At 44.5% G+C, this 23,093-nt stretch overlaps 1 protein-coding gene across 2 annotated transcripts; it reads left to right on the top strand.

The window, feature by feature from the left end:
• The first annotated feature begins 832 nt into the window (after positions 1-832).
• On the top strand, positions 833-23,032 carry MIS18BP1 (MIS18 binding protein 1). 2 transcript variants are annotated; one of them, XM_063333731.1, is made up of 16 exons: positions 833-1,829; positions 3,408-3,536; positions 4,604-5,322; positions 7,065-7,141; positions 7,647-7,777; positions 8,245-8,332; positions 8,643-8,806; positions 10,500-10,666; positions 11,642-11,798; positions 13,397-14,273; positions 15,168-15,340; positions 17,497-17,639; positions 20,094-20,239; positions 20,904-20,988; positions 21,646-21,703; positions 21,908-23,032. In XM_063333731.1, the coding sequence occupies exons 1-16, from the start codon at positions 1,061-1,063 to the stop codon at positions 22,000-22,002; spliced, it is 3,978 nt and encodes a 1,325-aa protein (XP_063189801.1). In that variant the 5' UTR covers positions 833-1,060; the 3' UTR covers positions 22,003-23,032. The 2 variants fall into 2 exon arrangements, with proteins under 2 accessions (XP_063189801.1, XP_063189800.1); XM_063333730.1 differs by lacking the exon at positions 21,908-23,032 and having other exon boundaries at positions 21,646-21,901.
• Positions 23,033-23,093: the final 61 nt, after the last annotated feature.

The following is a 23,093-nucleotide window of genomic DNA, read 5'->3' as shown; positions in this document are numbered from 1 at the left end:
TGAGGTCATTTCTTACCCCAAACTGAATTTCTAAGCATCAGGCACACCTGATTCCAATGTGCCATTAGCCAGGAGAGCCCAGCTGCTGGGAAAAGCTGGTGATTTCTGTTTTATGTTTTTTGCAAGTAACTTCCTTCCTTTCCCACTTGGAAGATGAAACTCTACCACTTAATCTTTGGGCGAGGACAGCAACAGAGTAGCTTGCCTGTGTTTTCAGTGCTCTAATTACACCCCCCATTTAAACTAACGGGTTTACACTGGACTGATCGTTGCCTTTTGAAAAATCTACAGGCAGTTACGGCTCGGGCTCGCTTTGCAGCCCAGATGCTGGGAGTTTTGATACCGTTCACCCGCGCTGGAGCACTTCACGCCTGTTTTCCCTGCTGTGGCTCCCCACGGGGGCAGCAGCGAGTCGCCCCGCACTCCCGGCTGTGCTCCAGCCTACTCCCTCCGGCGGGCCCCGGCCCCGCTCCCTGAGGGGCTACGGCTCCCTCCCCACCCCAGCGCCTGCTCCAGGGGCCGTCCCCAGCCTGTCACCCTTCCCTGGCGAGCTCATCGTCCGAACGCGGACGGCGCCGCGCTGCTTTAACTCCCACACACTGCTCCTGGTAGCCGGCGGGTTTAGGGGCCGTATCCACCATGCTCTCGCCAGCAGCTCACGGCGGCGACTGCTGCCTCCCCAACGCCGGGAAACCACCTCCCCATACCCCTCGAGAGCGCGGAACCACCGCTCGCTCCTTCCCGCCCACCCGGCAATAGCCTCAGCTACCGACGGCCGCCCGCGCCTCAGCAGCGCCGGGCCACGCCCCGGGGGCGGGGCGGAGCGGAACGCACCATCCTGCCAGGGGTGCCACGCAGCGTTTACCCCCCCCCGCGCCCCGTTCGCGCTGCCCGGGAGGACCGTGACGCCCCGCGCCCTCGCCACCAATCGGCGTGCGGTGGCCGCGCTCAAATCCTCGCAGGGCGGCAACAGGCTGGGTGGCGGCGCTCGTGGCTCTGAGGGGAGGGATCGACTTACTGGCCGCTGCCGTGAGGGGCCGCGGCTGGGCCCAGGGGAGAGATGATCGTGGGGCCCAGGGGAGAGATGATCGTGGGGCCCAGGGGAGAGATGATCGTGGGGCCCAGGGGAGAGATGATCGTGACGCCCAGGCGAGAGATGATCGTGACGCCCAGGCGAGAGATGATCGTGACGCCCAGGCGAGAGATGATCGTGACGCCCAGGCGAGAGATGATCGTGACGCCCAGCCGAGAGATGATCGTGGGGCCCAGCCGAGAGATGATCGTGGGGCCCAGCCGAGAGATGATCGTGGGGCCCAGCCGAGAGATGATCGTGGGGCCCAGCCGAGAGATGATCGTGACGCCCAGCCGGTGCCCCGGCCGCCGCCCGGGAGTGCGGCGGTTCAGCTCGGTGCCCCTTAACAGCGTCCCCGCGGGCACGCTGACCCCACTGAAGGAGCTCCTGAGGCGTCAGGCCGCCCTCGGGGTCGGCGCGGAGCCGGCGCACCGCGGAGAGGAGAGGCCGGAGGCTGTTAGCCGTCTCCAGTCCAAGCTCGTGGCGGGCGGCGCCAGCGATATCCTGGCCAGCACCGGGCCCCAGCGCCGGCTGAAGCGCCGGGCCTGCGAGTCGCCCGGCCGCGAGTCCCCAGCCAAAATCTTCCAGCAGATGAAGGCCAGGGCCCAGTGGCAGCAGCGAGACTGCGGCAGCGACTTCATCCTGACTCCTGTCGCGCACCCCGCGGCCGCTCCGCCAAGGTTTCAGAAGCCTGTGACGGCAGAGGGTTGGCAGGGACCTGCCGAGGTGGCTGGGAGCTGTATCCGGCCGGAAAAAGGTTTGTTTCTCCGCGAAAAAATATTAATCCTCATTTTTAGGTCTCACATTTAACCTTTGGCTTGGTGTGGCTTCCTCTGTGTTGGGCTTCTGACTCTTCCAGGGTCTGGCGAAAGCAGCCAGTGTGCATTCATAGGTGTAAAAAAATATTGGTACAAGCTGTCTGCTGTTTTTAGTGGGGGGGTTACTGAGTTGTCCAGATGGACATGGGTGACAAGTGGTGCCCCTCAGGGGTCCATACTGGGACCAGAGCCGTTCAATATCTTCATCAATGAATGATATGGACAGTGGGCTTAAGAGCACCCTCTGCAAGTTTGCAGATGACTCCAAGGTGAGTGGTGTGGTTGATATGCCTGAGGGACAGGATGCCATCCAGACTGAGTGACCTGGACAGGCTCGAGAAGTGAGCCTGTGTGAACCTCATGATGTTCAACGAGGCCAAGTGCAAGGTCCTGTACTTGAGTCAGGGTAACCCGTGGTATCCATACAGGCTGGGGGATGAAGGGATGGGGGGCAGCCCTGAGGAGAAGGACTTGGGGGTGTTGGTGGATGAGAAGCTCAGCAAGAGCCAGCAATGTGCACTGGCAGCCCAGAAACCCCCTGCAGCCTGGGCTGCATCCCCAGCAGCGTGGGCAGCAGGGCAAGCGGGGGCGGATTCTGCCCCTCTGCTCCGCTCTGGGGAGACCCCCCTGCAGTGCTGCCTCCAGCTCTGGGGCACGAACAGCAGAAGGACACGGAGCTGTTGGAGCAGGGCCAGAGGAGGCCGCGGAGATGCTGGGAGGGCTGGAGCCCCTCTGCTGTGAGGACAGGCTGAGAGAGCTGGGGGGGTTCAGCCTGGGGAAGAGAAGGCTCCGCGGAGACCTTCCAGTCCCTAAAGGGGCTCCAGGAAAGCTGGGGAGGGACTCTGGATCAGGGAGTGGAACAATAGGGTGAGGGGGAACAGCCATGTTGCCCAGAGAGGTGGCAGATGCCTGGAAACATTCAAGGCCAGGTTGGATGGAGCTTTGAGCAACCTGGTCTAGTGGAAGATGTGCCTGCTTATTGCAGTGGGGTTGGAATTAGATGACCTTTAAAGGTCCCTTCCAAGCCAAACTATTCTACAATTATGTATTTTTTTTATGAAAACTGAAAGCTCCTTTTCTTTCCTTTTTAACAACAGATTTATGAAAGGTATATATTTGCCATTGCATCATCACATCACAAATTGATAATGACTTTTGATTGAATATCAAAAGGAGTTAGTATTGGTGCTGCTTGTTAGACCTTACTGCTGTGAAACCCACCCAATTTGTAGGCACCTCCAAACTCCTGTTGCTCCCTGTGGGTTGGGTTATGTCCAGACACACATACACACACCTGAGGGTGTTTCTCACACAGACCTGAGGCAATGTAACCTCAGCTGACCCCCTGATGAAAAGGGAAAGGTTGCGTTGCCCATCCATCTTGGGAAAGAAAAGAAAACAGTGTTTTATAGTAGGGTTTAGTATCTTAGGAAGTATGTTCTTTGCTTCTTCTGCCTCTCACATGAAAATGGTTTTCTTCCCCATATTCAAAGGTTTTTTGTATTATTAATTTCCAGAAGTAGTTTGCACTCAGATTCCTAAGAAAGAAACCGTGAAAGCACAAACCACGCACCCTCCTGTACTGGAATCCCCTCAGAAGTTCTTCTTGCGTGTAAAGCAGAAACTGCAGCAGCAACAGCAAAAAGGTACTTGGTATTGCTCTTTAAAAACACTTCAGAAAAACTTCCTTGACTTCAGGGTTTCTGTTCTTGCTTATAATCTCTCGTGTGCTTTGGCAAAGTATCATTCTTCTTTCTTTGTAGTCTGCATGCAGCGGAAAATGGAGGAAGAAACCTGCAAATCTGCTTTTTCAAACCTGGAGAGGGCATTGGACTTGGTTTAACTCTGCTTTAGGGCTGTGGGCTTCTGACCTGGAAGCTTGACATCATTAGTCTGAGTGCATTATCTCCTCTGATGACAACAGCCATCTGCCTTTGGGCTCCTCATGGGTTAAGAGTTCTTTAGAGACCAGGTGTAACACTTTGCCCTTGGAATGTGAAACTTAGTGGAAAAACCCGAACATCTTATTTGCTGCCTTTCTGCACCCACACCCCCTTAGCTTTTAATACATAAGGAGAAAAGGTTCAGTTCTGTGAGAAATTCTCTTGTATTTGGTTTTTTCCACATTGCTACTTGATAGCAACCTTGTATATGCTTCTACTCTGTAATTCAGTTTTGAAAATGCAGATGAAGAAAATGATGCATGCCAAAGTCTTAGTAGTGTTTGCCTTCAAAACTGAGCTTCATTTACCTGAAAATTCAAACCCCAATGCTTGTAGCACCAGTGTGGCTACAAGTCCAGATTTTGAAGCCTGGAAAGATGGAAATATTTGACATGTTGGGTTTTGGGAAAACAGATTATTTTTTTTGTCCTGCAGGGAGGATTCATTAAAGAAAAGATAGGAAGAATGGTAAACGTATACCATTAGTAGATATGGTGTACGTTAGCGTGGTTTGGGGGGAAAGTGGGATATCTCTAAGTCTTTAACAGCGGGGGTATTGATCTGGTGGTGAGGAAAAGCTAGTCTGAACAAATTCAGAGTGGCTTGCTGTTAACATTAACAATTGAAATAGGTGGTGCTTTCACAATTGTAACGCCAATCAGTACAACCTCTGCTTATTAGAAATGGAGCTAACTTTATGAATGTATTTGTATTAGTTCTCAAATATCACTAATTTCTTTGTGTGTGTTGTTGGTTTTTGTAATGGGCAGGTCCAACACCTTCACACCCAATCAAGCAGAACATTCCTCCTTCCACAGCTACAGAAAAGCCATTAGTCAAATATGCTTTTGCTGAGCCACTCAGGAATGATCCGGCAGGGTGTGTGGCAACTGATACTGATGATCAGGATGATTTCCTTGTGGAATCAATGGATGCTGATGATGAAATGTCTCAAAATACTGACTCTCTGATTTTATGCCCTGCCCCTTTTAAAAATTGGGATCAGTTAGAAGAAAGGTGGAGAAATAGAGAAGTAAAAGGTACTGAACTTCATCAAGATGGAAGAGAATTGCAGCCAAGCAACAAGCAAGCTGCTTATGGAGAAGAGGAGATACTGGGAGAAGAGGAGATACTGGGAGAAGAGGAGATACTGGGAGAAGAGGAGATACTGGGAGAAGAGGAGATACTGGGAGAAGAGGAGATACTGGGAGAAGAGGAGATACTGGGAGAAGAGGAGATACTGGGAGAAGAGGAGATACTGGGAGAAGAGGAGATACTGGGAGAAGAGGAGATACTGGGAGAAGAGGAGATACTGGGAGAAGAGGAGATACTGGAAACTAATTCTCAAAAGCCCTTGCAGTGCTTATGTAGTATTATGCTCTCTTCTCCCAAAGTCCACATTCCAAGGAAGCAAAAGCCAAAAGAAGGCTATAAGGTCCCTTTGGATAAACCTCGTACAGATCCAGTTGCTGACAAAGCAGACGAAGAGGTGGGAGAACTTACGTAATACTTTAGGGCAACTGATATATTCCTGTGGGCTGCTTGTCACTCTTAGTTGCAATTTTTTTCTTGTCAAAAGTAATGAGGACTCACAAGAGAATAAACTATTATTTTATTACATTGTATTTGTAAACGCTTCCCTTTCAAAAGGATTTCTTTTTTCCCTGTACTCCAAGATGGCAACGTTCAGGGGTTGGTTTGTTGTTTCTGTTGTGTTTTTGGTGGTTTTTTTTGTAGAAAAGAAGGCCTTTTGGTTTAGTATTCACAAGCCACAGTATGGGCTGAAAGAGCCTCCTATGTCATCTCTTTAATATGTTAGTTGCTGTGTGTTGGTATGATGGACCTGAAACAAATCACTGGCCACTCCAGCTCTTGGCTGCCTCTGCAAAGCCAAGGAGAGATCTTTCCTAGCTGTTGGCCAGGTCTGGTTCTACAGTTACCTGAGCCTGTACAGCTGATGGGGAGGTGAAAGCCTTGGCTCTCCTACAGAATATCCAAGCTCCTGTTGAATGAAGTGGGACAAGAATCTTTCCCTAGGAGACTAGCCTGCAGATCTTATTTTCAATTTAATACATGCTTGGCAGTATTTACAACATCCTGAATAAATCTGGAGGAAAGCAGCGTATTTTGAAGTGTGCCATGTTTAGCCTAGGAAACGGGTGGCAGCTTACCTTCCCAAGGGTTGTTTCTGTTGCTCCCTGGAGAAATCTGTGGGACAACAGTCCTCTCCAAGTTAAGCGAGTTAATTGTTTTGTTCTCCCTCACCATTGTCAAGCATGTTTGATATGTTTTCCTGTATTTAAAAAAAGTTACCTTTATGCTTTGATTTAAATAAGGAATAGATATCCATTAATATTTAAGACTTGTAGGTCAGTAGAAGCAGCTGAAAGATGTGATGGGATGCTACCGATCTGAGCATCAGGCGGTGGCTGGCTGTACGGGTCGGGTGCCTTCACTCGGTCAGGGTTAGATCATTGGTAAGATCTTTAGTGAAATCAAGGCTGCTGGTCAAAAGGTGAACATCATTAAAGAAATGATCTGGAGTTTATCAACTGGAGTTGTGGGGAGAAATAGTGATAGTTTCAGATGTTAAAAAATCATTGCAGAGCAGCTTTTTTTCTAAAACAAAGTCATATATTTCACACACGGTTTTCCAAACTGCAACTGAAATGCAACTGGCTTGCTGGCTTTGTAATGCAAAATGGAGGTACCGCAGCTGTATACGTGTCATAGTTTGCAATATCAGGTTTCAGTTTCTATCTAAACTTTCATTTCAATTGAAATTCAATTTCATTTCAATACTGTCTAAATTTTAGTGATAACATAGCTTATAAATACAATTTTATTTTTTCATGGATAACTTTTTACTGAACAGTAACAGAGGACAAACGACAAAGTGCAAGAAGTATGGCATAGTGTTGGTATTTTTTTGTGAGGAGCTTTTTGGATCTGCTAGAGGTCTTGGCCAATGACATCATCTTCTGAGGGTCAACATTCATTACTCAAAAGTTTCTGTAATTTAAATTCCTATCTTCACTTGTGCATTAGATTCCAGCTTTATTGTGCTTCAGCAATTATATATATATATATAATGGTTGTTTTCAGTTTTTCTGGTCTGGAGGATGGTGCCTATATATCAGGTTATACAGGAGTTTATTTCTATTTTGCTAATGCCTTAGTGATGTTGCATAGCTTAGTCTAATTTAAAAATGACCTTTTTTTTTGTAACAGATAAACATCTGCCTAACCAGTTGGAGAATTAAAGTGATGGATGGTAACACTGCAATATTTGTTGAAGGAAAACGGAAGTAAGAAGTCATTAGTAACTACCTAACACAGTTACTTACCTACTGAAAGCTCGGAACCTCCCTGACAGCAGCAGCACTGTGAAGGGAAGTAATTCAGCAGGCTTACTGAGAGATGGTGGAGACCACTCTGGAGTAATCGTGCAGAAAATAGACATTTGACCTGTATAATGGTACTGCTGTAACTTGCATAGTGGTATCGCTGCAATAATGAGCTGGATGGAGTCCTTTAGTCCATTTTGCTTCTGCAGCCTAATGTTCTGTGAGCTAACATTTGCAGTAGGTGACATGTTCATTTTGTCCCATCCAAGTATCAGACAAGGCCAGAACTGTTTCTCTTTCAAACTAAGAAAAGAAAAACCTAGCATGATTTGCCAGTGTCTGTCTCTCTCATAAAATATGGAACACTGCCGGTCTCATATGGAATATCAATATTCTAGTTTTAAATGCCTTCTTTTATGAAAACAATGTTTTATTTCTGTTATTCATGTTATCTGTCTCTTCTTAGAGATATGAAAGATCTGCCTTGGCATAGTAATGCGATTGTGGAACGCATAGCACACAACCGAGTTAGAACATTATCTGGTAGTATCTACTTGCTGCAGGGAAATATAGATTCAGCTTCAATGAGAAAAGAGGGTAAGAAGACGATTCTTAATGTGACATTACAGACCAAGAAGGGCTTTAGATTTATGACTGAATATACTGCTGAAGCGAATGTTTTGCCTTATCCTGCTAATTGGGCTCAGTGTTGAGCAGGTTCATAAACTTTGTGGAAAAGAACATGAGCTGGAAAGCAGCAGGTGCAGTCTGATATTGCTAAGCTGCATCACGATGGTAAGAACAGGGAAAGTTTATGCTCCTTGTTCCCAGGAAATTAGTGCTGTCTCCACATACTGATGTCTATAATTAATGACCCCTCTGTTGACTTTTCTATGAAGTACGCTGTTCTTTTAAACTGGGGAAGCCTGTCTCTCTCTAGTGTTTAAAGATGTAGTGAGCTTCGGAGGTCCTTACAAAACCATGATTGTACTGGATATTATTTCTGCCCTTTCTGATTCTAAGTATTTCTCAGCTAACGTTAAGGCTACCTTTGTTTCAAACAGGATTTCCCTACCATTTCATCAAGAGATTTACATATGGGTTTTCCAAAAAGTGGAAGGAATATGTTGAGGAGTTTCTGGAGGAAAGAAGGTAATTTCTTCGGAGATTCTGTTTCATTGCCATGTTCTCTTGAGATTTTGCTTTTTAAGAATACTATACCAGAGGAGTATAAAAGCTTGTAGATGTGTGCACGAAGACTATGTTCCAAGCTGGTCACTGCTTTGGAAGGATACCCTTTTACCTTTCTTCATTACACTGCTTTGGTTTTGTTCCACTTCTTTGCATAGTCTGAAACACAAGCAAAGGGTGTCACTGATGTTGTTTACATAAGTTAATGTGTTGTTAAAGGACAACTTTTTCATAAGTTTATTACTTCTGTTCTTAAACTCCAAACCATTAGGAAAGAACGAAAACAAAATACTGATGAGGATGTAAATGAAGAGAGTGACCCAGTGGTGGGTACAAATGTGTTGAAAAATGTAGGAGACTCAGCAAGAAAGGCAAAGAAGCCTGAAACCAGAAAGACCACCTATAAAGTATTACCGAAGAATGATGAAAACAGCTGTGAGTATTTAATAATCCTTTTCTTTGAAAAAAAAAAAAGTTGGGATTTTTGAGAGCTGTTTTCCCTAGCAAAAGATATCTAATATCTATCTGGTTTGTATCTTGTTAATTAGGCTGTATGGAAGAGTCATAGAGTCATAGAGTCATAGAATCATAGGGTTGGAAGGGACCTCTGGAGATCATCTAGTCCAACCCCCCTGCCAGAGCAGGGTCACCTAGAGCAGGTTACACAGGAACACGTCCAGGTGGGTTTTGAATGTCTCCAGAGATGGAGACTCCACCACCTCTCTGGGCAGCCTGTTCCAGTGCTCTGCCACCCTCAGGGTAAAGAAGTTCCTCCTCATGTTTAGGTGGAACTTCCTATGTTCCAGTTTGTGCCCATTGCCTCTTGTCCTGTCCCCGGGCACCACTGAAAAGAGCCTCGCCCCATCGTCCTGACACCCACCCTTTAAGTATTTATAAGCGTTCATAAGGTCACCCCTCAGACGTCTTTTTTCCAGACTGAAGAGACCCAAATCCCTCAGCCTTTCCTCATAAGAGAGGTGTTCCAGTCCCCTAATCATCCTCGTAGCCCTCCGCTGCACCCTTTCCAGCAGTTCCCTGTCCCTCTAGGGCAGGGAACAAACTAATTGGGTGAAGTTCTTTGCTTAGACTGCAAGGATCAAGAGCATTGACTTGTTCCTGTATTTCTGGTTTGCTGATCCCACCAGCTACAAGAAGTGCTCGGGGGCTGTCCTGAGGGCTAACCCTGGGAAAGGAGCAGGGGTCTGGCTTGATCTGTAGCAGCTGAAGGCAGTGACTCCAGAGTTGGCTATTCTGACAGCAAGCTTGACTTAACTTTAATCCAGCTGCTCTTTTGCTTAACGTACTCTCTTCTTAGTCCTTCTGGGATGCCCATGGGATTTAACACCTCCATCAAGGCTCCATCCTTGGGACTTCTCTCCTGCAATGCCCACCAGTGTTAGCTGGGTTAGTTTTAACTCGTGTCAAGTCCTTGAGCAGGTTTATTTTATGGCATCTTAACATTTTTGCCACAGTTGAGGCATAGAGTGTGATAACAACTGGGGATGGATGGAAAGGATCATGGAAAAATTTATTACATTGGCTTTGTTTCCAAAGGAAACGGTTGTGAAGCTATAACCTACTGACTCAACTGTTTTTTCTTGTAATGCAATCCCAGCTTTGTTAGGAATGCCAATAGCTTTTGCTTTTACCTTTTGACTTTTTAATATCTTGTCATAGGTTCCAACAGGGCTTTGGCCAAATGGCATTGTACTATTTGTTAATACTGTAATCAGATTTTCTTGCTAACACAATAAAAGCTGTTGGTTTTTTTCTCTTTCATTAGTTAGGATTTGTCCAGTGTGACAACTTCTGTTTATCATTCTACTTCCCTATATGAGTTTTACAGTATTTATAACCTTCTAAACAAAGTAAAAAATAAAAAGCTCACAACAGTAAATTTTCTAATTTGTGAAGATTACTTCAATCATGTTAAGGTATGCTTATTCCTAACCTGAACACATTTAAAAGAACAAGATAACGTTGTGGTAAGTTTTAGATTTTCCATGTAATCAGTGCAAATGAGCTGGTTTTAAGCACAATATTGCCCCTATGCTTGTGAAATCTGCAAAGCTGAATTTTCAGTACAATATTTGGGACAAAACTGTTTTGTGTTTTTTTTTGCTTGTAGATGTAACCCCAAAGCGCAATTCCATATTGAATGACTCAAACAGAGTTTACACGCGTAGCGGCCGTCTTGTCAAACCACCATTAAGTTTCTGGTGCGGGCAACGTGAGGTTGTTGATCAGAAACTAAATGTTACTATAGAAGAAGGTGGAATAGACTATCTGAGCACGGTAAGATTCTTATGCATATTGCTACTTAAATGTATCTTACATACAGTGAATAAAGTCGGCGAGGTAGCTAACAGAAAGACTCTGGCTCCTAGTACCTGAGGAGGCAGGAAATCTTGAAGACACAATAAAAATATTTTAAAACAAACTTTAAAAAAGTCTTAATCTCTGTATTATCAGATAACTGTTATTGTCTGTAAAATGGGGATAATGGGGAATTACTTATGGAAAAATAAGTGTTTTTTTTGAAAGATAAACAGATCAAATAGGAAGTTGCACAAAGGTACTGGTTTGGGTACAGAGGCTACCCAAGTGAAACGCTTTCTGTAGCATTGTAATGCTGAGTCCATGCCACAGTGTGTGATCGCACAAGGGAGGCCAGTGCTGCCGATGAGCTCTTGTCTCCATCGCTGCTCTTCTCCCTTCTCCCCTTCCTCTGTGGCGCTTCACATTCAGCAGGAGCCAGTATTTCCTCATTTCTTGTATCCTGATTTGTCCAGGCCACCCCAGCTCTGAGTGAGGTGTGCTGTTCTGATTTATTATGATGCCTTAAGCAACTCTGATAATACTCTGATAAGGAGTGAAGGAAAACAGCATTCTTTGTAGTTGTGAACTTTTTTTTTAACCTCTCTGAGATTCGTCAGTCTTATGGCATGGGGGATGTACTAATGTTAGTCATCAGCTGCAGCAGTGGAGATGTACCTACAGTTTACTGCCAGCTCAAGCAGTTCTAGGTGTTAAGGTTTGAACTTGTGTTTTAGAATATTTAAATTTAAAGGGAGCTTGGCTAAGTTGCTTTGGTTGCATGTATTTGTATAAACACCTGTGTTCATCAAATAGCATTTAGTAGATGCTGGTCAATGTAGGTGACTTCTAAATCTACCCATTCTGTAAACATTGGCTTTTTCAGAGCTGGCGTCGGTAGGCTTGATATGTAATCTCTTGCAGAAGTTTAGATTAAATTGTTTTATTTTGAAGATGTTTAGTAGTGAAAAATTCCAAAGACGGACCAGTTCCACTTCTAAGAAGAATAAAAGAAAGGAAGTAAAGAAGAATAAAAGAAAGGAAGTAAAGAAGAATAAAAGAAAGGAAGGAATGAAGACAACAGAAAAAACAGCAAAAATCCAAAGTAAAGGTAAAAAAATCTTTTTTCTTTTTTTTGAAGTTACTGACTAGAACCAGTAGAACTATGAGCTGGGTTTTGGAGCAGTACGGTGATGTCCTGATAATGTAAAGAAATTATTTCAGTCTCTTAATGGTCGATTGCTGCTTCTGTAAAGAATTGTCAGAATAGCTAGTTTTACAGCTCCAAATACAAACTATGTTTGTAAATCACTTCTTTATTTACAGAATGGGAATGTGCAGATTTCTTTCTGGAAATGGAAACGAAAGGATTATGTTTTTTTTGAAGTTTCTGCTCCTATACTTTGGGTATCTCAACATGGCTATTATATGTGACTTGGGAAAGCCTGAAGAGAAGCAGAGTTCACCACTCCAGTGAACTGGTGGTCTGGCTTTACTTTTTAAGCTGGATGAATTCAAATAAATGAAATGTCTAGGTAGGCAAAAAAAGTGTATTAACAGAGTATTAAAAGTTTATTTTTAATAAAATTTGGGACACAATAGAACCCTGAAAACAACATAGAATAAAACGTAGAAGTTTCTTTTTTAAAGCTACTGTAATGCTTCCTGCAGAAAAGCTATTTGCAGCATGAGTAAAGTTTTTGGAGTGTTGGCGTTGGCTCAATCTCAGTCATGGCATTTCAGCAATGCTTTCTGTTTACCGTTTTATTCTCTATCTGCTCAATACTTCCATGTTCCCTTTTTGTAACCTTGATAATCTTACTTCTTTTAGTCATTTGGAGGTAGTCTGTCATGGGAGTGAACTGGGCAGGAACAAGGATGCTCTGCTGCTGGCCGCGCTCCCTTGGAGCGGAGGGACGCTTGCTCACAATGAATTCAGTCCGTACAACTGGTTTTGTGCTGTGTTGTCTTTGTAAGAGTTGTGTGTAGATGGATTTTCTCTGCTTCTTGACTGCTATGCAGAGGAGCGGCCTGCCTGCTGGGACATGCTGTCACGTCTGTATCATGCAGCCTCTTGTTCCTGACAAATTTAATCCCAAATACATAGGAGTGTGAGGGCAGAAGGCCTTTACTTGATCCTTCTGAGATACACGTGTGGGAGAGGAGGTGTAGCCATCTTGGGAAGCTTCACTAGGTGCTGGTTTTACTCAGATCACGTTTGGTTAAGTTATGGGCATCCCTTAAGATCAAAATGAGTTTATAGTTGTCTGTTGGGTAAGTCTTTGGAAATGGGTTGCAGACAGCCTGTGCTACATGTCTTTTAAACGGGGAAGGGGCAGGCAGTGCAGAGTGTCATGAAACATTTCCTGGCATCACCAGTTTCTCTCGTAAGTGACATTTTGCTGTGCTTCTCAGGGAAGCGGTGTTTAACTTATTTTTGTATCCCAAGATGACCATTCAACAGAATATCTCCTTGTCCTGAAGAGTCAGTGTGGGGAGAGGGTTCTGCAGAAGGTGGGGAGCTGCAGCCGGCAGTGTGCTGCTTGTCTCTTCCTGCAGGCTCCAGCCTCCGTAACAGAAATGAGTTCACAGATCTTAACAAGCATGGGATGCATAGCACCCCGCAGCAGGCTAGTCTTTGCTTGTCAGAGAATGCAGTAATGACTGACATTATAATGTGTGATATTACACTGACATCCTCTCTTTCAGGGAAAAACCATGAAAAAGGAGTAAGTTCCAAGAAAGGAACCAAGTCTGCTGGAAGCAAGAAAGCCAGGCGCTTCGTTTCAGATAATGATGAAAGTCATCATGTGGTCGATAGCACAAAAACTAAACCACAGCTTTACGTTAGGTTGACTCCCTTAAATACTGATGTACTAAACAAAACCAACTATAACAGTGGAATGACAGAGGAAAAAAGAGGAAGAGAATATGGAGAATTCATTATGTATCAGCAGGCTTACAAGTACTCTTTAAAGTCAGCCAAACAACTTCAAGACAAGCATTTAGCAGAAGAAACGTCAAGCAAAGATGAGGAAGAGGAATCCAGTGAAGACACCCCACTGTCTATCAAAAGGAAAAGTAAACCTTTCTCTGAAAAAGCGACTCAAAACTCTGAATCTTCCTTTAACTGTAAAAGTTCACAGGATGACGCAAACAAGGTATTGCGTGAACCAAGGAGAGTAAAACACTCCACTACCTCCCATAATGTGCCGTTGAGGCAAAGTCTGCCCAGATCCAGTGACGGTTCTGAATTACTTGAGGGAAAAAAGTCTAGTAATTCCCATCCGCCTTATCAGGGAAGGATAACAAGGAGCAGAACCAACCCTCCAAGGTATTTGCTTGAATCTGACACTGAGTCTGAAACCAATGAAGAGGAATTTCAAGTAAAAGAAAAGAATACAAAAGTATCTGATAAAAACATAAATAGTAAAGGTTCTAATTCTAATAATAAACATTCTAATAATGCCAAGTCTTCAGCAGCAAAAGCAAGAAAACCTGTGAGGAAAAAGGTGCAGAAATCTCTAGAAATTTTTCCACGGACAACTGATGACTGGTCGGAAAAGGAATTACAGGAGCTCCACAGGCAAGTGGTTGCCCTTGTCTTCCCAGGGGAAAGGTTCCCTCAGCCATCGGGAGGCATGATATACTGGAGGATTTAGGTAGTCTGGATTTTTCAGATTCTGTCTCTTTCCTGTTATTTAAAGCTTTCCTTTAGGTTTTAATTCTGTGTTACAAAGTAAGTTTTGTTAACAAATTAAAAAATAGTGAAATAAAGGAGACAGCTGAGTATTTTCTAAAGTAACTGTAGATGCATGAGCCTGCAGCAGCCCCTGCCGCTGTCATCAGTGGAAAGTGGGAGAAACACAAATATTAAGCAAAATTTTGTGAATTTATGTGTTTTCAAAAACACATACTTAATCTTATTAGAAATTATAAACATTCGTAAAAGTAACACTGAAAAACATGGGTGGGTAAATTATATGGTAAAACTATTCATATTTATGGTTTAGACAGCAAGGCAGAGGTAGCATATTCTCTCCCCGATGGAATGAAGTGTTAAACCTGAGGTGTTTAGGTATTTAAGTTTTGTAAAGGGGAGATTAACTGCAAGAATGTTTAAATAATGCATTGTCCAGTTACTTAAACTACTGGGCAGTATTTAATATGTACATTAAGTAATAAAATGACCATGGCTGGTTTTGTTTCTTTTAGACTAGAAACCTGAAAAGGCACGAGCTCATGTCTTGGGGGGTAGAAGTGACCTGCTGCAAATAAAAAAGAAATTTATCTTGTAATGGAGCTGTTAGCTAAAAATTGTTCAAATAAATTTGCATGTTTTAAAGCATCTGGACAAGACACCAGAGACAAGATTGTCTGCGTCCAAGGCACAGTGTCCTTTCTCAGGAGGCAGCTGGTCTCTGCAGTATTGCGTAGGCTCTTTGGCATGACGAGAGTTGTGGTGTTGCTCTCTTGGCAGGGCTGTCGCTTCCTTCCCAAAGCACAAGAGCAGCTTCTGGGTGGAGGTCGCCATGGCGGTGGGCTCTCGCTCTGCTGAAGAATGCCATCAGAAGTATGTCGAAGAACAACAGTCAGAAAGTTCCAAAACATGTGTCAAGAAGAGCACCACTTCGCTAAAAGCGGAACAGAAAGGTACTGACATCTTGGTTCTGGGTATTTGGTGTCTTTAAATAATTTTGAATTCAATATTTACTATGTAATGAGAGGTACAGAGATAAATACGTATCAGAGTCCAACAGTGAAGAAGGCCGTCTTCTGTAGCATGAAGGTTTGTTGCAGAGCTTGGAGGGTGTCATAAATGATTGAAACTACAAGAAGAGAAAGGATATTTTTAGAGTCTTCTAGTTTTTTGGCCTGATGAGAAGACTTAAACTGGCCTTGCCACCTAAGGGAAAATAGCTATTTATATCTTAAGAGGCTGTTGGAGGCCTAGTAGATAACAAGCTCCGCGTAGAGCTGTCTATTCAAAAGGGATAACAGGGTGCTTGGATGTGCTCAGGGCAGTGTGGAATGAGAACAGCAAAGTTACATCCTCTGGTGTCTGGTACTGATGTGCCTGTTGGTGTTTTCTGTCCAGTTCTGAATAAGTAATTCATCTTTACAGAAAGGAATTTATGTTTATAGCGAGTATGCCCTGAAGTGAAAGGCACAGGATGCTCAATCCAGTTATTTAACACAGGGAAGGTTACAATGACTTGGCAAGTGCTTAGGTGAGGAAAGCCAAAGATGGCTCTGCTGATGTCTCTCGGCGGCTAAAGCTGTGCGTCAGTCCCCACTTACTGAAAGCATTAAAATCACTTTTTCTGTCCAAATGAGGAGATTCAGCTTACAGTTACTGGACTTCACACGGGAATGCTTGGCTCCAGTTCTGTAGCCTCCGTAATGCAGAGCCGGTGATCTTGGGGGCTGCCCTGCCCTGAAAGTCAGGCAACGCTGATTTTTGTGCAGACTTGGAAAAGCAGCAGGCTGAGAGTTCAGGCACAGAACAGCACACTTCATTTTTACTTGAATGTTTCTTTGAAATGTTTGCAGTTACAGAATTGGTGTGAGAATCTGCTGGGTATCAGTTTTGTAAGGAATTTTATTCAGCTTTGATAGTGGTGGCATTATTCTCAAGCATTTTCAAGCGTAGCTAGGAACCATCTTATTTTGCCTGTTATCATGGTATCAAAATTCCCTGCACTTCTGTGATTACGCAAGCTCTTTCTAATGTTACTGTTCATTTCTCCCCTGATGATATCCTACAGAGAATTTTTTCCTGTTTCACCCTAACATTATCAGGCTGCAGACTCCTCTATCAAGAAGAGACAGCTGTTCTGGTTACTGAGCATTCGTAAAGGGTCAGTCTGCCACAGTGTTTTCAGATGCTTTGCTTTGAGGAAAACCATGTTTGGGACCTCTCGGATTCACCTGGGCCTTTCAGTGCTAAGACACTCTAAAATGACTGTAGCAAAGCAAAGGACTAAATCCACTCCTGTGTGGTACTTGGCAAGGATCTTCCATGGCAGTTAGGAGCTGTTCATTGGCCTTCTCTCAGAAGGCGAGTGCATCCTGTTAACGAATCTTAGCACAGATACAAAAATACTTGGTTCTTCTGACAATCTGTGAGCTGTGGATTCATTTTCTTCTTCACTTGACTGACTGCATAAGCAGCTATTTTAGTTTTTGTCTGAAGGTGAGGATATTGGGAAGGTGTTCTTCTAAACTTGCCCCAAAAGTCACTTGTAAGGGAAAGCAGAGGATAGGAATGCACACACCAGTGGAAGTGGCAAAGCCCTTTCTTTCCTTTAAGTAGGTTTAATGGCTCATCGTTTAGGTGTGGTAATTGGGTTAAGGTTAGCATGTACAGTTGTATCCTTTGCAAAAGTCTCAGATGAGCATTCCATAAATATCGTGTCAAGGATGCTAAATGAGTCTCTGTGCAGCACAGCCTTTGTTTGAGCACTTTATGCCTCTTGACATGGGTGATATATCTTAGTGTCTTTTGTCTACGAAATGCAGATGCAGGGATAACTACGTTAAAATTGTAATAAAATAGCTGATGTGTGTACGACACTTGCAATGGCTATGTAAGGCTCTACAGTAAGCTTCCGATCAAGGTGTAGTAGTGCAATTTGTTTTCAAAGCCTAAATTGCATAAGAAGTCAAAGAATCACAAAGAAGCTATAAGACATTTCTGCAAAAGAGAGACTGGACTCTGTATTGCTAGCATTGATTGCAGTCAGCAAATTTTAAAACCATGCTACATAATATTAATTGTTCTAAGACATCAGTTTTGATTCATGCAGATAAGAAAGAGCCAGTTGCGATAACTGCCAAAGTGGGAACCTTAAAAAGAAAGCAGCAGATGAGGGATTTCCTGGACCATTTGCCGAAGGACAACCACGACGACATTTTCACTGCAACCCCCTTTCAGAACAGAAGAGTAAAGGTAAATCTGGGCAAACAGTGTATATCTGCACGCGCTTTTCTGCTTAGTTTGTCAAGGGTGTGTTACAAGTCCGCTGGTTCAGTTCCATCAATAAAACCTTGTGGAAGTAGGGGAAGATGCTTATTTTCCTTGATTTGGACTGCTGGCAGTAAGCATGCATGGAATGTGGCTTCTGCAGATGAGGATTGCCACTGAACAGATGTGTAAAACCCGTCTCTGGTGGCGTGTCCTTTCTGCCTCTGCAGGCGGAACTTGTGATGCTGTGAAGCATTGGTTGTGCAGTGATATTGCTGTCCTGGGGCTGCCCCTTGGATCCTTGTGCTGTGGAACTGCTTATTTTCTGAAGTCTCTCCTCTCAGCACATCTCACATTTAAACCCGCTTCTCTCTGGATGCTGTTCAGGGGTGGGTGTCTCTGGGAGTTGTGGTGTTCTCTCACCCTGGCCCTTGCCCGTCGTTTACTTGCTCTCCGATTGGGCTGAGGAGCTGCCCCCTTCCCCTGTTTGGGCTGGTTTCAGCTAGAGGAGTGCCCTCCCCAGGCAGCCACAGACAGGCAGCAGATGCAGCAGTGGAGCGGAGAGCATTACACTTCCCTGATAGACTATTTAGTTAGTTAAGACTCTTTTTGTATTTAAAGAGAAAGCCACTCATTTATCAAGAGAATAATTTATTTTTTCCCTGTAGACAATTTTTGAAGTATATTTCACGATGCATCTTTCTCTTTGCTGTTTTCTGACCAAACTAGCGCTGCCTGTTAAAACCAGCACCTCAGTTCCAGCAGGGACTCCAAAGGGCATCTAGATGTCTCTTGATATGTTTGTTCTTCTGTGAGTTTTCTTTGTGGCAACAGTGTGTTTCTTACTTTGGCAGTGTCCAGAGTGGGGTAAGGCCATGGGTTGCTGTTGAAGCAGCAGTAACTTCATTGCTTTCTATAAACTGCGGTGTATTATGGAGAAATCGCCATGACTAGTGTGAATGGGTGACCTGTTAAAGAATCGGTGTCCATGGCCAAGACACCCTGTTTTTGCAGAGGGATGCTCCAGCAGACTCTTCCTTTAGTAGAATACAGTTTCAGCCAGTGATTCAATATGATTCTCTCTTTCTTTTTTCTTTTTTTTTTTTCTAAATTCATTTTGCCTAGCTTGTGCTGTGCAAAAGCAACTAACCTCCTTCTGTTGTGTATGGTGAGAGGTATACCTCCGGAGATAAATCCTGTGTATTTCAGAGTCATGAGCTGATTTGCCTTCCATGATTGAGTCCAGCCCTCCCTTGAACCTGTGCAGACTCTTCACATCTGCAACTTCTTGTGCTGAGTTCCAGAGCTGAATTGTTTGCTCTGTGAAGCAGCGTAATCTTTTATTTGATCTGAACTTACATCTGCTGACTTTGTTCTTCTCTCCTCATGGGGAAGAGACGGGGAACAACTGTCTGGTCCCTGTTCACCCCTGATACTAGTTATAGCTCACCCACCCCAGGACCCGCTGTGCTTTTGATCATCTGTGTTTGTTCTCTCTGAACCTTTCCAGTTCTCCTCTCCCTTCAAGATGGAAGGACTAGTCCACTGAGTAATCCCGAAATCCTCCTCCTAAGTCGTAATCATAGAATCATAGAATTGCTGAGGTTGGAAGGGACCTTTAAGATCATCGAGTCCAACCTTTAACCTACCCTGACAAAAGCCACTTCTAAACCATGTCCCTAAGTGCCCCATCTATCCTTTTTTTAAACACCTCCAGAGATGGTGAATCCACCACCTCCCTGGGCAGCCTATTCCAATGTTTAATAACCCTTTCAGTGAAAAAACGTTTCCTAATATCCAATCTAAACCTCCCCTGACGTAACTTGAACCCGTTTCCTCTCGTCCTGTCGCTTGTCACCAGGGAGAAGAGGTCAGCCCCCATCTCTCTACAACCCCCATTCAGGTAGTTGTAGAGGGTGATAAGGTCTCCCCTCAGCCTCCTCTTCTCCAGGCTAAACAACCCCAGCTCCCTCAGTCGTTCTTCATAAGGTTTGTAATGGTCAGCTTTGAGCTTGCAATTTTAATCAGAAATGATTTTTTGAATCATTTGGCTGTAGTAGCAGCCAAAGAAGGCCAGCGGAATGTTCGGCACCAAGGGGGGGAGTATTAAGAGCAAGATGGAGGCATCATTTGTTTGCTGTGTTGAGCCCTTGCACACCCACAGCCTGCATACTGTGCACATTGCTGGCTTCCATGTCTCATGAGGGACACAGTGGAGTCAAAAACACAGCTGAAGTGAGGAGGGGAATGGAGCGACTGCCTGTTGAGGAGTGAATAGTCTGGGACTCCTCCCTTTGGGGAGGAGGGGGGACATGATCAAGGTTCAGAGTTGTGAAGAGGCTGTGTCCTGTCACCACTCTGAGACAGACCTGTGAGAAGCCTTTTCATCAGACTTGTTAAAAAGGACAGGTCATTGATTGCTCTGATGTGGCTTTGTAGTTGCCAATGTTCCGGGGAAGCCTGGATGATGATGACGACTTTGCACTTACGGACAACCCCATCACGCCTTCCTCTGCTGTCTTCCCTATGGCAAAAACCCCTCAGTGTGAGCATATCAGCCCTGGTATGCTGGTGCCCATCAACAGGTAGGAGCTCCTGCTGCTGTCCCTCTACTAACCTTTGCCTCTCTCTTTTTCTCCAAGATTGTTTTTGTCTTCTGAGAAAGATCACTGATGGAACTGGGACAACCAGTTCACCTCCAGACTCAGAGCATGCATCCTGCAGTGCTTGAGTGATGTGTTTAGAGAAAGCTCTTTCCATCAACAGCATGTGTGGTTTGAGCTACTCGACTAAGCGTGGGCAACAAAAACAATGGCAATAGCAGGTCCTTTTACTCTTGGAGGGGGCTGTGATTTGGGCTTCAGCCTCAGCAGAGGTTTCTCGGCTCATTTTGAGCCTTAAACCTGTTAATGAAATTGCTTCAGGCTTTACTTGAAACAAACTGGAATCACCTTGAAGCTTGCCGAGTAACTGGCATTTTATCTAAAGGACAAGAAACAAACATCATCTGGGAAGGTGATGAAGCTTTGTCTGATATTTGCATTAGGAGATCTAGCATGTGATCTACTTAACCACTTCTGTGGTGTTATACTCCCAGAGCTGCTGGTATATTTAATTGACCAACTGTTTTTAATGAACATGCTGATTTTCTTTCTGAATGAGAGCTGTATGTATGATGCCTTTAACCATATCCAGCGGATTCTGTAGGCGGCACAGTAGCGATGCTAACGTGCTCGATCACACCTGCAGGAATGATTATGACAGGCACGTGTTCCGGATGCAGAAGAATGCACAGGGCAGCAGAGGCACCTGGGACAAGGTCAAGAAGAAGTCGGTAATGCTGGTTTCCTTCAATGTTGCCTAGTTCCACCTTAATGATGCAGAGCTTTGCAAAGCAGCAGCAAAAGAATCCCAGGATCACAGACCAGTTTTGTATATTCAAGACACAAAACAGGAGCTCTCCCCTTCTTCCTCTTAGACTTCTACGGTTTTTTTATCTATTTCTCTTGGAGAAAGGTTCTGTTTGTTAGAAAAGAGCTATTTATCATCCGGATTGAACATGCTGCTTTTTTTTTTTTTTTTTTTTTTTTTTAGGATTTGTAACTGCTTTTCAATTCTGTGATCTCTAGGTACATTAAGTTCCTGCTATATTCTTCAGTTCAGTGGGAAAGGAAACAATGCTTCTCACCTTCTGTCAGATTGTCCCTGAATTTATGTATTTATTTCTTCAGTATCCTAGATTCTGTAATTCTTCAGGCTTTTCCATGAAAAGCTGAGATCCCAGAGGCAGAAAAATGGCTTGTGCCTCCAGTTCAGTGAAAGCATGTGTGGTAGTTGGACAGTTTGAATTTATATAAGGATGTAGCGTAGTGATAGGGCAACTTAACTCCAGGGTGGGAGGGAGGCTATGCCATTCCCCCAGCTGTTCTGAGGCTCCTGTGCTGGTGCTGTAGCAGCTGTCTGAGCAGAGCCTTCTTCTCCTCTTCATCAGGCTGGAGGTGTGCTTGCTACACCAGCTTCACGCAGAACTGACTTCACTTCCAGTAACAGTAAGTATTCTTTGTTTCTCCTTCTTCATTTCAGGCTCCTTCACTTATTTTCATGTTGCCACTGGCTTGTTGGGGGGCCACAGTCTGGGCATTTAATAATTTTTCCACAGTTGTTTCTCATAAGAGCCTTTGTTTTTTGGACCTTCTGTAACTGCTTGTCCAGCTCAGGCATGTGCTAATAATCCCCCTGTTTTCTTATTGCAGAAGTGAAGCAGAAGTCTGTTGTAGGGAAGCTCTTTGTGGATGAGGCAGCAGATTCATCAGAGGAAGAACAGGACCATTCCTATTTTTCTGTCTAATGAACTCTGTGGATTTTATTAATTCAACACTTACATGTCTCTTGTGTGAAGCACAGGGCTTTGGCTACCCCCGTGAGGGTCCTATGGTGTTAAGAGTTTGGTTTGGAAAGCTTGTTTTTTATGTGTTTTAACACTGTTCTCTTGCTGTCTCTGCAGCAATGTTTGTCATTTTCCATGTGTACAAAGTGGCACTTTCTTGCCCAGGCTCCTCTTCCCATGGCCCTGTTTCTCCTGGGGGAGGGAGAAATGTTACCCCAATGTTGCCCAATTATGGGCAAGTTTTGGTTCGTTTTAAGATAAGATATGTTATCTTTTTGGTTGTACAATAAACTTATAATGGTACACTCTGTAACTAAAGTGTAATTGCTTTTTAATTTCCTCTACTGAGAGTTTGAATTTTTACATTTCCTTAATGTAATTAAAAAGGACAAGCTTATTTTACTCCTTTGGGGAGGAGAAGCAGGCTTGATGAGCAATCCATCAGCCTTGTTTCAGCTACCTGGGCCTGTATGTTTTCATCCTCTCTCTTGTTTTCAGATAGACATGGATGGTGACCCCAGCCTGGTGCTGGTCTGTGCCGTGTCAGCAAGGTTATTTATCTCTGCTCCTGTCCCTTGCTCCTGTACAGGCCCCTTCATGAAGGCGCTCCAGAAAGGGCTGGGAAGGAATAAAAATACAAAGTTCTTTTTCTGAGGAGCCACGGGGCGGCAGCAGCGAGCTGCGGGCTGGAGGGAGGCGGCGGCCGGAGGGAAGGGGGAAGCGATGGCCGCAGCGCTGGAGATAGATAGGGAGATGGCAGCTGTGAGGCCACCTGAGGGCAAGGGAACGCACTGGCTGCCCTGGGCCCCTCCATCTCTACTTCAAACCTAGCGAGCCCTTCAGCGTTTGGGCAAGAAGCATAAGGAACACCGGCAGTTCACTTTTTTCCTAGGAAACAAGGGTACCAATCTTGCAGGAACCGCAGCTAGACACCTTCCCCTCTGTCACCGCCTTTCTGCTTAAGCCAGAAAGCTGTACTTTGTCAAAACACTTCAGCCATTATTCTAATTTCTAAAGGCATTTTGGAATGACCATACCCAGCCTTCGCTGTA

The sequence above is a fragment of the Chroicocephalus ridibundus genome, chromosome 4 (assembly GCF_963924245.1).
Source record: "Chroicocephalus ridibundus chromosome 4, bChrRid1.1, whole genome shotgun sequence".
In the NCBI taxonomy this organism is placed as follows: Eukaryota; Metazoa; Chordata; class Aves; order Charadriiformes; family Laridae; genus Chroicocephalus; species Chroicocephalus ridibundus.
Note: the sequence above shows the minus strand (reverse complement) of the source record. Positions and strands in the feature narration are given on the sequence as shown.

Coding starts and splice junctions, on each gene's coding strand:
- MIS18BP1 (XM_063333730.1), top strand. CDS start 1,061: ATGATCGTGGGGCCCAGGGGAGAGATGATCGTGGGGCCCAGGGGAGAG. Junction 8,807..10,499: donor GAAGAATGATGAAAACAGCT/GTGAGTATTTAA, acceptor TTTTGCTTGTAG/ATGTAACCCCAAAGCGCAAT. Junction 20,240..20,903: donor ATGCTGGTGCCCATCAACAG/GTAGGAGCTCCT, acceptor TCACACCTGCAG/GAATGATTATGACAGGCACG.